Source organism: Panicum virgatum, chromosome 5K (genome assembly GCF_016808335.1).
Source record: "Panicum virgatum strain AP13 chromosome 5K, P.virgatum_v5, whole genome shotgun sequence".
In the NCBI taxonomy this organism is placed as follows: Eukaryota; Viridiplantae; Streptophyta; class Magnoliopsida; order Poales; family Poaceae; genus Panicum; species Panicum virgatum.
This window is the reverse complement of record NC_053140.1, coordinates 28,650,680-28,668,028: the sequence shown is the minus strand read 5'-3', so window position 1 is coordinate 28,668,028 and position 17,349 is coordinate 28,650,680. Positions and strand designations below refer to the sequence as shown.

Here is a 17,349-nt window from a genome sequence, read left to right as displayed (position 1 = left end):
CTCCCTTGAAATCCAAGTTCCCAAGAAAGCCATGGATCTAGAGGAGTAAGAGGTGTGGGAGAGGTAATGGCGAGATTGGGGTTGAGATAGATCTGGCGAGGCTCCGAGGAGCGACCGAATTAAATAGTACATTAACATAGTGCCTACTATGCCTATTTGTTGTACACATTAATTTTTCCTTTTGGCACTATGCGAGAAAGTAGCTTTAGCAAGCTGGTTCTATATTGGAACCAGCAGCTCTCCCACAGGAACGTAGTGTGTTCTTTCAAGGGCTTGTCGTATTTGCACGCCTTTAATGTAGTATTCTTTTCTCCACTATTTTTTTTGTTAACTATAGATGTATATGGTGGGTATGTTAACCTGCGAAGCAATTCTTTTTATAAATTAAAGTACTATAAGTGAAAAAGTATATAGTGAAACCATTTTAACATATTAACAAAGTGAAATGAATACATATCCATGAGAAAATATATGGTATGAATAGGTATAACACAATGATCGACTCTATTTCTAAAAGTATGAGTGGATGGGTCAAAGTAAGATTAAGCAAGCTAACTTGGCCAAGTAAGACAGAAATGTTTTATCATAGTGCATTAGGTCCCAAGTCCAACATCTCATAGAATAGAAAAAAAAAAGCCATACACTACTACAAATAGCGTCAATTTCCCATGGTTCTTAGTAAATCTGATGACATGCTCAACCTGAGACTTGTATGGATTGATACTAGACCTTTATGTGATACGTTCTTTTTTGCCTGATTTACTATGTCCCTGACAAGCCATGGATAGAGGGTTTCGTGGTCCCAAGTTGTAGCCTTTCAACCATTAGCTCCCAAGCTCGAGAGAAAAAGGATGGTGCTAATTGTGTCAGCCTCTTCGCTGCTGTTGTTATTTATTAGAAGGTCACTCCGTTTTTTCTAGTAGTTTATGTGGATACTTGTTGACAACCAAATTTCGCACAAATCAGGTTTGCTGGACCATTTGGGAAAACTGGTTTTAGTACTCCCTCCATGCTAAAAAGAATGTAAATCTCGTTTCCCGAGGAGTCAAACAATTTTAATTTTGACCAAAATTATTTAAAAATTACTAATATTTGTGTCTCCGAATAGATGTAGTATAGAAATATATTATATGGTTAATCTAAAGATACTTATGTTATAACACAAATATTAATATTATTTTGTATAAATTTGATCAAACTTGAAATTGTTTGACTTCTCGGGAAACGAGATTTACATTCGTTTTTGGACGGAGGGAGTAACATTGTTAATTGGGATACACCATTGCATAGATCGCATCGATACGATTGAAATGCATATGTAGAAAATGTCTAATTTGGAGTTTGGATGAGGAAGTTATGGATCTAGGAAGACCTACATCTAGGTTTTCAAGGACGGTTAGACAACCCAATTCAAGTTAGGAGTTGTATTTTCACCCAGGATTTGTAACAGTTTTGACTCATATTGGTTCAAGACCTTCCCACACTATATATGAAAGGCCACAGCCGATTGAGACCCATCCTGGAACCAAACATTACATATTTACCTTTTTACTCCTAAACCCTAAATCTCTCTTCCAACCTCCCTTGTTATTCATCTACTGATCTCCACAACCATAGCCAAGTCCCGACAATAGATGGTGTCCTAGAATTGTTGGTTGACCTAGTGTTGCATTGGCGTTTCTTATGCCCAGTAGAATAGATATTCTGCAAGTGCACAGAATCACCGCTATAGCACTTCACCTTGGAGTATTCTAGGGTATCGCAAATTTTCTCAGGGAAGCACTATGGTAAAGAGTATGGAAGAATCGATTGACAAACTTTACTAATTATATCAACCAACTAACTTAGTGAGGGTAAGACTGATAAGATAGATAAGATAATGGCCAAATGATGACTGTCTGACACAGGAGACTCTAATTCTTAGAGAGGTAAGCAGCTGGGAGGACAACGAGCGAGAAGGATGCCTAAAACACTTCTAAACTACCGAGCTAGCCTCTCTAGACTAAACATTGCTTCTTACTAGTTATTGGGACCTAGAGCTTACTTCGGCGACCACAAGGAAGGACTCAGACTGGGGTGAGAAGGGAGTCCAACGGCAGTCGGCAACTACTGCTGTCACCACCTGCCGCCTACCACAGCGTTACCGTGGGGTGGAACACACTTTCTAGATAACACTAAGCTTAGACACCACATCCATACTCGGTGTTAGGATTTTTCTTGATGTGTTCAAGATAAATCCCCCTCAACCTAGGAAATTGACTTGAGCCCCCTAGTCCGGATGAGAAAACCCGTAAGGTAAGATCCCGATAAACAAGATAGACAACAAATCCTAAGCTAGAGGTATTACTTCCGCACTCAAGCAAGATAACTCGGGAAGATAAATAAATGCAGAAAGTAAAGTTGACTCGAAAAGATAAGGAAGATAACTTATACTGATAAATGTCAAAGGAAAAGGATATAAGAGCTTACACCCGACTTCCGACGACGACTCCAGAATCCCGAGACAAGCTCGACTCGACTCTAACTCCTAGGCTACCTAACCTACTCTAGTAGAAAGTAAAAGTGAGAAGAGAGAACTTCTTTGGTGTGTGTTGAGAGTGAGGGTGTTGCTCTCTATTTATAGTGCTCCAAGGTCGGCATGAGGCCAGCGCTTGTGGTGTAAACAAGTAGGGAAGTTGATGTAACTTCCACGCGAAGTTGAGCTTGAGACGCTGAAAAGTGGGGTTGGTTGGCCTCCCTAGGCCGACCGGCCTTGGGATCCCACCACTTGTCCACTGACTTTTTGTGGACGGCTTGGATTGGCTTCGAGAGGTCGGTGGAGAAACACTGGGTCCAAAACACATGATTGATAGGACGGCCGGCTTCCCCTAGGCCGGCCAGCCTGGGTTTGGCTCATCTCAGCCCTCAATTTCACCGACGCATCAATCAATGGTTCCACATTCTTGCTCAAGTCGGTTTGGGTCTTGAAACTGAGTTTGGACACTGAATGTGGACCCAACCTTCCATTGCTCAAGCCTTTCGGTCTTTATTTATGAATTATGGACGAAACCAAATTTTATTGGCTTGGATTTGTGCTCAGGATCACTTTAGCAAAGTTTTGTGACGAAATTCCACAAGTGATATGCCGGCTGGCCTGGCCGGCCTGGGATTTTTCCCGTTTTGGCTTAATTTTCTATCACGTGTTCCTGCAACCACAACTCACCCAAAACTTGTTGCATTAGTTAGAAATAAGCATAATATGTATGGAGCATGGTGTAAAGCTCAATTTATTCCGAGAAGTTGACAGTAAAAATGTGAAATAATGGTCACCTAGTTCACACTGGCGACATTCATGCCCTAATGTGGTCCCCACCAAGGCAAGATTATCGATGGCCTTTGCTAGTTTGCTCAGAAACTAGTTGTACTTCATCACATAAGTGCCTTGGTTGCCCTTTGCTAGTTATCGTAAACCTAGCCATCCTCCATCATGCAAGCGTGGCCATTATCCAAATGGGTTTTGCCAATTTAAAGCTACACAATCCTTTTGTGGCCCGAGCATCGATGTGTTCGCCGGATTTCGTGTCAACATGATTTTCAGTGAGTTAACAATTGTGAAGTACCAATTTTGATGGTCAAAATCTGCATAAAAAGATAAAAGATAAAATACCAACACTTACGTAGGTGTGTTTATTTATGTATGAAATGAAGAGAAACACAAGCAAGATTCAAGAAAAAATACCTCTGGCCAATCAGGAGCAAGTACAATGATCCAGTGCCCCACAAATAGGAGTAAACCGTCTTAAGTCTGCATGGATCACCTGTAAGTATCATAAGGTCCCACAAGGTAGTCACCTAGACAAAGGCGGTGTAGACAGGTTGTGCTAGTGGTTGGCCGAACCACAAGTTAGGACAAATTGCCCCTGGCCCCTCCCATCTCCAACTTCCACATTTCGACTGCTAGTTGTTCACACTCAATAATGACCATTTTCAAACGTCAAATTGATCAGAAAATCATGAGAGTTTGCATTTCTTGTACGCATCTATCTCCAAATAAAGGCCAAAACCCAATATACTCTTACAGAATATGCAAGACTTGTTTTTGAGCTAAAATGCAGGTTGCAAGCACCTTTTGATCCAAGGTAAATATCATCAACCAATCAAAGCATGACACATGTCATCACATGGATCAAAGGGCCCACCAGAGATGGAAACCGACATATCCAGAAGCAAAGCCACATGCCAAAGGAATGAGGAGGCACGTGGCAGCCACTCAGCCAAAGCTGAAGTCGGTTGGGGATGACCGGCTGTCGGCCAACCAGCCCGGTCGGTCGACCGACCCAGGGGCCCCACTACCTCAAACTTACGATGTGGTAGTCTGCCATTGGCTCCTTAAGTTGGTTCTTTGGAGGCCTTGCTGCTAAAACCTACCGTGCTGCCCGTGGCTCCTGCCTATATATATGAGAGGGGGGTAAGAATCAAGACACATACCAAGTTGAAGCTCAAGCTCATTCTCTTGATTAGTTCTATAGGTTAGTGGAGTTTAGGCTGAAAATAGTAGCCATCGGGTCCCCGAAGTTGCTCAAGAGTTCTGGTATGAGCTTGTCTCTAGTTCTCCTTTGTAATTCTCGATCATTTGTAATAGACTTATCTTATAGTTACTTGTATCTGCATTATTTATATCCTGAGGTGTTAGACATATACTTCATGATTTGTGTGTGTTGACACCGTTTTTTTGGCACGTGTCAATCTGGTGGGCAAGCAGGCGATGGAGAATGGGCCAGTGCTGAACTGAGGAGGAAGAAGGAGCATATTGGTCCTTTGGGCCAGAGGAATCGTCACAACCGATGGGGCTATGGAAGGAGCTGGCGAGGCTGGGTCGGCAAGTTATGTCTTAGGCTTTGTTTTGTTTAATTAGGCAAGTTTGTTTCTTGTTTTGCATGGTGTAATCTCGCCATATCGGCAAAGGAGATTAGGGTTAGGCTATAAATAGTTGACCTCCGTCATTTATAAACTTTGATCAACCACATCCAAACAAAGCCTTTACATTCAAAGCAATCTACTTTTCCGCACGGTGGCGTCGCCTTAGATGCAGTAATTTTTCTCTTTACGAGTTCTTCTCAGCAGGTATGTTCCATCCCTTGTTGAAAAGTTCCGAGTAGAGTTGCGTAGATGGGTTTAGGTTGACAGTGCATCGCTTCTTCCTCCGTATATGGCACTCAAAATTATCGAGCATGCTAGATCTGTCCTACGGGGTTTAGTTGTTCACCAATTATCGAGCACGTTAGATTCGTCCGGCGGGGCCTGACTGTTGACTAGTTATCGACCTCTCCAGATCCATTCTACAGTGTCTGGCTTGCTCACCCAGTTATCGGTAAAAGTTAGCAATTTGTTGGATTAATTTGATCCATTAGTCTAGCTTATTATTGCTTTTACCACGAAGTTATCGATGTGTGCTTAGATCTTGCTAGGTTAGCTTGTTTAATCTAGTTTGTTTTAAGTTTACATCACAATTTATCCATCTTAGATTTATTTGCTATCGGCTCCTATCGTATAAGCTTTGACCATAGATGATCGGGATCGAATCTAGGTGTTACCTGCAGGTTGCGTCATCACGGACGTGGCTTGTCTTCTCGCGAAATCGGCTGTACGATAGCCGATCCGCGCGTGCCCATCGTTATCGACTGACTAGCCGATAACCCTTCACTACTATAAAAATTATTTTTTGAGGTGGTCAAAAAATATTTCCTGAGGCGGGCAGGCCCAACCGCCTCGGAGGCATCGTCACAGTTAATGTGACTTAACCGAGACGGTTTCCATGCCCGCCTCCGTAAATAGTTATCTAATGTTTTTGTCCAATTTTTTTAATTTAAATTAGAGTAGAAATTTTGTCTCTAGAATTTTCATCAACTCTAATCTATATGTATACATTAATTCACCATAATCGCCACATTTCCTCAAGACTGCACCATATTCCATATAGGGTCTTCCGCAAAATTAGTAATTTTACCTGTCCCGTTCATGGTAATAAGACTGCCCAATATGCATGTTCAATATGGTCATAGATTTTTATTGATTAACAACCGGTTCAAGATGTTAGCTACAATTATATATGCATGAAATTTGGTTATTTTAGATGTTAATACTCTATTAGAATTCCTTCACATGCTGGCATTCGTAGTTTACATTTTTGGGTGAACTGTTGTCCCATAGCATTAGCACAGGTATTGTACTTACCTCTATATAACTCACCAGTTAGGTAGTTAACAAATGATTCTACTGCTCAATAGTGTAGAGAGATAAGAGGTGAGAAGCTTGAGGGACTGTTTGTAGAGGAACCGTACTAGATGGAAAACGAACTTGAAGCAGGAAAAGCATAGAGTCCTTACTATAAATGTAGGGTGACTTCTCATGGTGTTCTTATTAATAGAATATGTTGTTTGTATCAAGTATTTTAAGTTCTGGACATTTTTTCTAGATGACAGCTTCATGGCAAGGTCAAATAGGTTTATTCATGAAGCATGGCAGAGAATAGTGATGCTTTTACAATTAGGTGGCTGAGCATGAGCGTCGATGTAGAGATCCTGTAGAGATTTGTTGGGTGTTGCTATGGTTATTAGGGTTCAGTACTACTATAGCTTAACATGTCAATTGGGCCATTTTGTGATTTGTTTGTGTTACAGAGATATACTTTTGTAACACAATATAGCGTATTTTGGCTGCCACCTCAGCATCAGACAATATCACCTTTCAAGTTAATGTAGTGGTGGGAGATGTGACACAGATATTTGTGGCAACTGAGATGTTTGTGGCATTCGTAATTTCAAATAAGTTCAGTTTATACCAGTGCAAAGTGCTACATCCTAGCTTTTGAGTATTTAGGCCCTGTTTAGTTCCGTTTTCCAAAAATTTTGGAAACGGAATCTTGGCAGTTCGAAGTACTAAATGAAGTCTATTTATAAAACTTTTTATACGGATGGGTTCTAAATCCCGAGATGAATCTAACGAGCCTAATTAATCCATCATTAGAGATTATTTACTGTAGCACGACGTTGTCCAATCATGACCTAATTAGGCTTAAAAGATTCGTCTCGAAGTTACACCCGGGGGTTATGGAATGGGTTTTGTCAGTTATCCACACTTAAGACTTCTAATTAGTGGTCAAACGTTCGAAATTACTGTATCGCTGTAAATTTTTTGGAATTTTAAGGGGAACTAAACACGGCCTTATTACCTCATCTTATATGTGAACAGTGAAGAGATTTGAGGGGTACAATCATTCAAGCTACATGACTACCTCAGAACATAATCTGAATAATACTTTCGTTAACTGAGCATAATGTGACATTTTTATGAGAAGTAAAATGAATCAACAAGGCATATAACCACATGAACTCGGCTGATAGTGGCTAAGCGAGATAACTTAAACAAAATGCAGTAAGAAGACACAGAAGATAGAGAAACAATTGGGTGTTACTATTTTGTTAACCTTTTTTAATTAGCAACCTGCCGGCCTATTTTTAGAAACCATGCAAGATAGAGAAACAATCAACTGTTACTGATCATTTGGAATGCTGTTCCATCTACTTGACACATGCTAGACATTAAATTGTTATCTTTTTGCGGTGGATGATGAGCAGTGAAGCTCATGTTGATTTTGTCTCTACCAATTGCGGTCAGCTACTGTGTGCCCTCTCTTCTCCGGCAAGAAGAGTCCAATGCATGGGACCTGAAGTCTACATCGACTTCAGCCTGCAACGTTTGTACCATGGTGATTTGCTTTTGGTTTTAGTTAGTATTCAAAACTATCAGCTAGGCTGTTCAGTAGCTATGCACACTCTGTTGCTGTTGCATGTAGATTTATGGTGCGGATGTGCTGTAATATAGATGCCCCAAATGCTGGACAGACACCTGATAATAGAATAGATAGGTGCTCGGATGTAACCATGGTGATTGATGTACTATCATGTTGATGATTTATATGCCAGAAAGACATGTGATGACTAGGATAGCTTTGTGCTCAAATGTGTTGTACTATTTATGATTCAAATTCCAGATAGACACCTATATTAACATGATGATGATGTGCTTGCTACTGGATGTGGTACCTTCGTATTGAATTTATCTTATACCATGTATATAATTTAATTATGCCATAAAAAATAATATATATAGTTTAGCTATTACTTTTCATTGTCTTATGTTTACATACATTTGATTGTTAGTAAAGTTGAACTCACAGGCGACAAATCTAGGCAAGGGGAGGGTCAGCTGAACGCCTTCCTAACCCTAGTACTAGTGTGCCACTTCGCACGTTACCTTTACCCAAGAAAACAATCGGCAAGGTGAAGGGAGTATTGATGTTCCTTAAATGCCATATTCCACTCTGTAGACCTACATAATTGATATATAGGATAAAATATAAAAAATAAAAATAGTGGTAGAGTTTATTACTAACTATTTTCGCAAGTGTTGGTGAATATTTATGTGCAGGTGATTTATAATCTGAATTAAGGAAATATGCAAACAAATAAGAGAAAAAGCACAACTCCGGCCAATAAGAGGAAAGCACACTGATCCATGGATCCAGAAATGGGGAAAACCGACTCAATTTAATGGGAACCACCTTGTACCAGCTTGAGGACCCACAAGACAACATCCTGGACAAAAGGCGGTGCCAGGCACATGCTATCCTCTGGTAACTCCCTTATATCGGTCTGGTTCTCACGAGGATAATGCCCCTTGTAAGAAAGTAGGATGCGTATAATGTGGTCGATGTATTGCATTGAGCCCTTTAAGCGGTATATATAGAGTACAGAGACTTGGGGGTAAGGCACCTCCCCGATACATATGGCAGTCCGGGATTACATATCCTAACCTATCAAATATACTCTAACATCCCCTGCAGTCGTAGCGGTAGCAACACGAACGGACAGACTGGAGAACAATGGAGATATCCCCCCGCAGTCGAAACGCCGGTGCGAATGCTTCGACTGGAGTAGCTCATGCAGATGATAGCCCCTTAGTGCCGAAGTAGCCGAGATTGAGGTGGACATGGTCGAAGCCGTGGAGGAGGGCGCGGGTCGGAAGCGTCGTCAAGGCACCCGAGTACGCAAGATTGGCAGCTTCTGGCCGAGGACAGCAGCAGGACGGTGAGCGGCGGATGGCGATGGTAGACCAGGCAACTGAAAAGCGCACGGGGGTCTTCCTTCAGCAACATCGGCGGCGGTGTCCACCCGAGAACGGCAAGAGGCGCGGACTCGGATCAAGTACTAGCTTGACGTGGACCGGCAGCGGATGGCGCCACCGCCTGAAAAGGCGGCGACACCGGTGATGATGGCTTGACCACGAGCGTTGATGCTGCAGCCTGTGAGGGCGCGCAACAGCAACCTTGTTCTCGGGAGCGGCGACGTGCGGCGACGAACGGCAAGGCGACTCAAACCCAATCTCTAATCGGGAAAAGAAAAACACAATAGCAGTTCCCCACCACGGCGCCCGATGGCACCCCACGTGGAGCGCCCCTGGATGCAAGTGGTGCCCGCCCGCACGGAGGTGGTGGAGGCTACGACGACGGATCCTGGCGGCGAGGTATGTCTCCTTGCTGTGCTTGATGACGACTGGCACAGCGGATCAGAGGGATCCGCCGGGCATCCTACGAGGACGCTGCCCGTGGTGGAGATCGATCTCCCCGAGGGCGGCACAGCGGCTGCGGCTGCAAAAGCGGACGCCTAGGTCGAAATCCTAACTCGTGATACCATGTAAGAAAGTAGGATGCATATAATGTGGTCGATGTATTGCATTAAGCTCCCTGGGCGGTATATACAAAATACAGAGACTTGGAGGGTAAGGCACCTCCCCGATACATATGGCAGTCCGAGATTACATATCCTAACCTACCAAATATACTCTAACACCTCTAACCACCTTAGAGTCCCCATATAAGGAGTAAGGCGACTTGAAACTCCACTCCAAATCGAAGTCCTACCTAGCTAGTTCTTTGGAAATAGGGAGAGTGAGGGGTAGTATGGGAAATTGTCAGGCTCACTTTTTTTTTCTCTGAGTAAGTGTTCATAATTTTTATATGGTATTAAAGTTTCTTGATTAAATTTTATCTGTATTCTTCTTACGGGTTCATCATTACCTAAATCAGTGAATACTAAAAAGCAAAATTTTATCTCAATTATTTGGTCTTTTCTTCTCTTTTAGTTCCTATTTCCATGTCCTTTTCTTTTGAAAAATAAATTCTTGAACTGATTGAGCGTTTTTCAAAAATAGTGGTTTCCTTTGCACACGTGGATGACCAGTCACAGAGAGGAAAGGTAAAAGTGATAAGGAAAACAATCACCTAAACAAATGTAAACATCACCATGACACAAGTTCATAACAAGAGGTATGATTGCAGATTTCTGCAGCAAAACAAATGTTTGTCATTGCAACCAATGTTGCTAAAAGTGCTAGACTGTATGAAACCCATATCTTGTTGATATATCTTATATAAAGAATTAACAAGTACAAACAAAAACACAATTTAGAGCCTCAGAGCAGCAATGGCTTCAGGCCTGAAGTCAATCCTAAGTCCTAATACCCTTCGCACCTCGGCGGGTGTCAACAGCCATGTCAGATGACCAGCATTGTCACCCCAGAAATCCAGTATCTCCGATACACGCTCAAAGTTAAGAATGGTCGACATCTGGGAAAGCCTTGAGAACTTGTCTCGGACCGGTCTCTGGGACATTTCTGAGAAATGGTTGATCAAAGAACGGACCTCTTTGTCTAGCTGAAGCCCACCAAGCTGGCTGAACCTCTTCTGCATCATGATCACCTCGAGCCTCTTGACTATGAAGTCGATGATCAAGTGCACAAAGGAATCGTAGTTGTTTGATGTCATCACTGGCTGGAGCCAAGCAACATTAGTGTTAACTGCAAGTATAAGCTTCTGCACCCATGGGTCGTTCACCTCATTTTCCCCATATTCAGCATCATCCAGCTCATAACTGACAGTAGCAACAGTGTCAAGGACTGGACGAATGCGCGGTGCCACAGATGCCACCAAATGCTCCATTCCAGAATGAAGGATCTTCTTGAAGGAAGCACTGATATCTCCTAGCTCTGATAAACAGGATTTGATCTTCTCTCGGTCAGCTGGAGCATGAAAAACCTGATGGACAATCACAGAAGTCAGTGCAAAGTTTAATCAACTATGATGATATGGCAATCAAATCACTACTCCCTAGTCCCTCCATCCCAAATTATTAGTCGTTTTGGTTTCTCTACATACATCGATTTTGCTGTGCATCTAGAGTTCTAGACACAATATATATCTAGATGGATAACAAAAGCTATGCACCTAGAAAAGCCAAAACGACTAATAATTTGGAATGGAGGGAGTAGTTAGCAATGACTAACAACAAATCACCTATAAACCTTCAGAACTTTCATTTGTGGTAACTATAAATTATCAGTCAACTGAAAATTTCCTAAGACCATTTGTCCATTCTATATTATAGGAGGGAATATAGAGAAACCAAAATCAACAGTGTTGTTTCAAAAGTATGTATGTACCATACTAGATCATCGAGGAATCAAAATAAGAAGTGAGCAAATTAAAGTTTGGTCAAACTTTGTTTTTCAAATACAGGATTGGCTGAGCATTTGCACCCATTGCAGAACAGAGGGTTCAAGATTCCATCTTACAGATGCAAATGAAGATGCTCAAGCCTTACTGCAGTAGCCCCCAAAGGTCTTACAATTTTAGTCCCATACAGGAACGACATGCTTTTGCTGTCTAGACTATGTATATACCGGTCTGATATCTGTGTGCTACATAGTAAATGCTAGTGCAGGCCTATGCTACATATGTCCCATTTAAAGACGCTATTTTCATTCAACATATATCTTGCAAGCAAGCAAGCATCATTTTAGCTGCGCTGTTTCTAGATAATGCTCTAGATAATGCTCGGTAAAGTTAAAAGTGATGCATATCTCGTTCATCCCTGAGAATTTTGTACATTGTTCTGTTTGCAAGACAACATGTAATAAGTGCTCTATTCTTTGGAGCACAAGTTCCAGGGGACAATCTTGTTAGAACAATTATACATGCCATAGTTTACACATCATTTACCATTAGGGCCTGTTTGGCAGAGCTCGTAGAGCAGCTTTCTGGCTGAATCCAGAAGAAGCTCAGCCAAACAGTTTTTTTAGAAAGAAATGTTTCTAAGCTGATTCCATGAAGTAATTCTCTGAAATTAACTCAAGGGTTGAGAGCTAAAAATAGTAGCTTCTCCTGATTCATTTCCCGCTCAAAATCACTTCATACTTAAAATTTAACCTAGAGAACATAGAGTATCACTTTCAGACACAGAATCACTTCTCTCATAGGATCACTTCACCCAATGAATCGGAAGCAGGAGCTCACCAAACAGGACCTTACTGTCTCAACAACAAAGTACGTTTAGTTTTATAATTGTTTGGCTAGCATTAAATTGAGTGGTTTTGCTATGGAAGGCTCAAAAGACAGTCCCAAACAGGAGTAACTAGAAAGTTGTATATAGAATGCTGGTATCAATGTGTGCAACATCATGATGTTCTACTTAGGAAGCTGCTAGTTCAAGAATTTATAACAGTTCGACATTTTCCAGCTGACAAATACATTAGACCAAACTTTGATGCGAATTAGAATTAGAATCAAGCAATGCTAATTAGACCAAACTTTGATGTGAATTAGAATTAGAATCAAGCAATGCTAAAATAATTTTACCAAGATAATGAAATGCTGTCTTTATGAATTATGAGATTCTCTATGACACAAGATACTTATAAAATGACTGAGCACACAGGTGATACCACTAGCAACTAACATGGATGATTTTTGACAAATTTAAGTTTAAACTACACAAATATGTTATGCCAAAATAAGTTATCATCAACATAAATAGACTGGTGCTAACAGAGACATTAACAAGTCCAAAGTCTATGTGACATGTAATGTAATACTATTACAATCAACTACAGAGAACACACAAGCATTGTGGGCTCCTTTCATTTAATTCAAGTTATTAATAACTTAAGAACTGAACATTTCCAATCGATAGAATATGATGGAATGCATATAATTCCTGTTTGTTAAACATGTCCCACTTTCAGCTTAAAAGATGGATAGAATGGGAAAAAAAAAATGGTGCACTTACCTCCGCACAGAGCTCCTCAATCTCATGACGGAGCTTGAGAACATATTCAGAGCTGATATCCATGTTGTTTAGTGCAGTCGCAATCTCCTCACCAGTCTTCTGGACTCCAACACCACCAAGGAACAGTTTAGCACCCAAATTTGGCTCCCGCATCCTCCACTGTAGTGCCTCCTGATACTCATTGCTCAGAAGGCTCGTTGCCCCACCAAGCACAGCAAGAACCAAGTTAATACTTGCAGTGGATGCAGCCCGACGGCAGCAACTCTGCAGTACATAGAATACGTCGTCCACCATTGAGGTTGTGAGACCATCTGGTACATGCTCATCAATCCGTATGGCTTTCCTTACATTCTCCACCATGAAAAACTCCTCAAAGATCACATAGAACCCAGTCAGATCCTGCTCCATTTTATTAAAGCTACCATTACGGAAGGCCCTCATCGCCTGCGGCCCAAGTTCGGGCTTGACATCTCTCAATGCATGGATCTTATTCACCATAAATTCAGTGTAGTCTTCTCCAAGCTGTGTTAATGCAAGAATCTCCTCAAGATAAAGCTCAATTTCCCTGGGATCAGGCCCTTCGTTACCTCCAGCAGCACTGGCCATGGAACCCACAACTGAAAGGAGGTTCTTTGTATAGGAGTTAATATTCGATGCAAGACGTGCGAGCTTCCTGTAATCAGCATACCGGCGTAGGATCTGGGTGCCCCGCGAATCACACTCCTCTTGCAGCTCAATGATGGCATAAGCAACACCATCTTCACCCTTGAGCTCGCGAAGCACAGCATCATTCTCCTCAACAGCGAGCACAATGTCCTTGAAGAGACGAGTGAGGCAGCCGACAAAATCTGGCCGCTCAGAGGTTGGCTGGGTTGCAGACGTGAGATCGGCGAGGTGCTCAAAGTCTGCACGGGCACGAAGTGTGACCACCTTCTTCAGGTAAGCGACATAGACCTGCAGTCCCTCATCAGCGAGCGCCAGGAGTGGGAATAGGCTAACGAGTCGGAGCACAGCAGGGTGGTCCTGCGCGTCAACCGCAGCAGCGAGCCTCCGTCGCGCGAGCCCCTCGAGGCGGCGCTTGATGTCTAGCAGGTCACGGCGGAGGTTGTCGTCGGTGGGGAACCGTGCGTCGATGGTGAGGAATTCGTGCGCGGCTGTGGCGGCCGCGACGAGATCGTCAGCGGCCAAGGCCCGCCGTGCTGCTTCGAGCGCGCGGGACCGATCAAGCGCAGCCTCGGCGCGCGCCAGCGCGGCATCCGCCCTGGAATGCGCCGCGTCGAGGTGGCGGACACGGGAGGAGAGCGCGTCGGCGAGCGCCGCTGTGGAAGAGGAGGACTCCTTAAGCGCGGCGGCGTCAGAGGCCGCGAGCGAGAGCAGCGGCGGGGCCGAGCGGAGGAGTGAGGCGGCAGCGCGGTCGATGTCGGCCCGGCAGGCGAGGAGAGAATCGAGGCGGGCGTCAAGGGCGCGCTGGTAGGCGACGCACTCGTGCAGGAGGCGGGTGGCGGCGCCAGCGTCGGTCAGCGCACGGAGCGCGGCGAGGCAGGCCGGGTCGCCGAAGTCGAGGGGCGGCTGCGCGTCAACGATTGAGGGCTCCAGGGCCACGATGACCTCCGGGCGGCGCGGGGAGCGCGGGGTGGGAGAGGGCGACGGCACCGCCATGGCCGCGGCGGCGGTGCAAATCGGCGAGATCTCGGTCGGGGATGCCCGGGATCTGGAGGCGCGGGGCTCGCTGCTGTGGGTGAGGTGGATGGACTTGCGTAGGGGGACCTCGGGGCCGACGGGATCTCCTTGTCTATAGAAATTTGAGGTTTTACCGTAGAAATTTTGGAATTGTGTTCGGTGCCATTGAAGTTTTGATTTATCCTTTTTAGTGTCATTGGTCCTGTTTGTAATTTCTCTTCTCAAGTTTTGGGAGTGAATTTTATATGCATAAAGTATTAAATGAAGTATATTCGAAAAAACTCTTCACATAAGAGTGCAATTTTTCGCCACCAATCTAATGACAGTAATTAATCGATGATTGGTTACAGTAATGCTACAGTGACCATGCTCTAAGCATGTGATCAAAGATCTCATTAGATTCGTCAGGGTTTCTAGCACAAGAGTTCTGGAGTTGGTTTTGTAAACTGCCTTTATTTCACACTTCTAAGTAGCGGTCAAAATCTTAGAATTCTATACTAACCAACCAGAGCCATTCTATTTCTATTAGAGTAAGTATTATAGCAGGCTAAGTAGGCTAAATGCTAAAGTGAAAGAGCAAGAAGAGGAAAGAGAGAGAGGAGAAATGGGATGGCAGTTTGCAGCCGGCAAGAACCAAAAAACTTTGTGAGACAGGCAAATGAGCCTTACATGAATTGTGAAGAGTTAACTACTATATGAGTAGGTTGAGAAGTAAGCTGCAAGGATCGTTGTAACCAGAAGCCGACTGTATTATTAACCTTGCTCTTACCATCTGATTGAAATGGCGGCAAGCTTCTGGCATCCTTTGTGACAAGAGGGTGCCACAAAAGTTAAAATGCAAATTCTATAGGACAGCAATTCGTCCGGCGATGTTATACGGTGCTGAATGTTGGCCTACAAAAAGGCAACATGTCCAGCAACTGAGTGTAGCAGAGATGCGGATGTTGCGGTGGTTTTGCGGGCACACAAGGAGGGATAGAGTCCGGAACGAAGTTATTCGGGATAGGGTCGGGGTAGCACCAATTGAGGAGAAACTTATCCAGCATCGGCTGGGATGGTTTGGACATGTCCAACGAAGGCCTCCTGAAGCGCCGGTGCGTAATGGAGTTCTTGAGCGGGTCGATAATGTAAAGAGGGGTAGAGGTAGACCTAAACTGACGTGGGATGAGTCGGTTAAGAGAGACCTTAAGGATTAGAATATATCTAAAGAGATAGCTTTGGATAGGAGCGCTTAGAGACTAGCTATCAATGTGCCTGAACTTTGAACTTATTTCTTTCAGATTTCATCTCTAGCCTACCCCAATTTGCTTATTTCTTTCGGATTTCATCTCTAGCCTACCCCAATTTGCTTGGGGAAAAAATGCTATGTTGTTGTTGCTGCTGCTGCTCTTACCATCTGAGTGTTGTTAAGTGTGGTTTGAAAAGACAATTTTACCTCTGGTCTCATCTTTTGGTGCTTAACTTCTCTTTCTCGCACGCTCAACTCCCCCACTGTTCCCTCCCACCTCCCCGACTGCTCCTCCACGATGTGGAATATAGCATTGGATCGCCGAACACAAGGCGGTTGCGGTTGTAGATGGTGCCAACAGCGCACACAAGCAGGAGCGTAGCCTTGTCGTAGGTCTAGTTTTCAGAGCGATGAGTAACTAAGGCAGCGCACATCGTCGTGGTGTCGCCAGTGCATGCGCTGCTCGAGTGCGCGACGGGCCTCATTAGTGGGGAGCTTCCATGCCGACTGCTCGAGCTCGGTGAGCGCCTCAAGCTCGGCGTAGAGCGCGGTGGTGGCGGCGCCCAGACAGACAAGCTTGCTCACGAGCGAGGCGGCTTCGGAAGGCGCCACCGGGCACGCCGAGGCGGCGGAGCAGCCAGTGAGGAGGTCGGCGAAGATGTGGTCGAAGCCTATGAGCGTAGGGACGGTTGTTGACACTATTTTTTTTGACACGTGTCAAAACAAACATTAGAAAAAGAAAGATTGTTGATTTGGAGAACGCTTGCGCGTGCGGCGTGGAGATTGGCCGATAATGCTGTTGCCGATGGGCTAGGGAATATTCCAAATTTGGTTCTACGGACCGGCTTGGATTTCGTTTGTTTTGTTTAGGAAATCTTTTACTTTTTTTGTCAAGATATGTATTTGCTGTGATAGGCTAGGACTTGTTGGTTTAGGCTATAAATATAAGTTGATACACTCCAATAAACAAAATTTTACAATTCTCTCGCAATTTACTTTCTTTGTCGGCGACTTCGCTATTTTCTTTTTCTGTGAGTTCTTTCAAGTCGATTGAGGATGTCTCACGTTCGAGTGACTTGATCTGCAGGTAAGTCTTCGTTTACCAAGTAAATATAAGTTTAGTCAACTAGCGCATCCCTGTTGCTTCGTTTAGATTTGTTCAAAAGTTATCGAATTATATCTAGGTTTTGACTTCCGGGCGTATCGCAGTTGTCTCATCTAGATTAGTTCACGATTTATCGATATTTGCCAAATTTATAGGTTTTTTTCTTATCTTTT

At 43.6% G+C, this 17,349-nt stretch overlaps 1 protein-coding gene across 1 annotated transcript; it reads right to left on the bottom strand.

Moving 5' to 3' along the window:
- Positions 1-10,344: 10,344 nt before the first annotated feature.
- LOC120707046 (conserved oligomeric Golgi complex subunit 4-like) lies at positions 10,345-14,898 on the bottom strand. Its single transcript, XM_039991815.1, has 2 exons — positions 13,164-14,898; positions 10,345-11,134 (listed from the first exon to the last, which is right to left on the bottom strand). Exons 1-2 carry the CDS (start codon positions 14,820-14,822, stop codon positions 10,505-10,507), a joined length of 2,289 nt encoding a protein of 762 aa, XP_039847749.1. The 5' UTR covers positions 14,823-14,898; the 3' UTR covers positions 10,345-10,504.
- Positions 14,899-17,349: the final 2,451 nt, after the last annotated feature.

Bases quoted from the DNA above. Each gene is read 5' to 3' on its own strand.
- LOC120707046 (XM_039991815.1), bottom strand. From the start codon at position 14,822: ATGGCGGTGCCGTCGCCCTCTCCCACCCCGCGCTCCCCGCGCCGCCCG. The intron at 11,135-13,163 runs GTAAGTGCACCA...ATTGTCCATCAG, and splicing joins TTGAGGAGCTCTGTGCGGAG to GTTTTTCATGCTCCAGCTGA.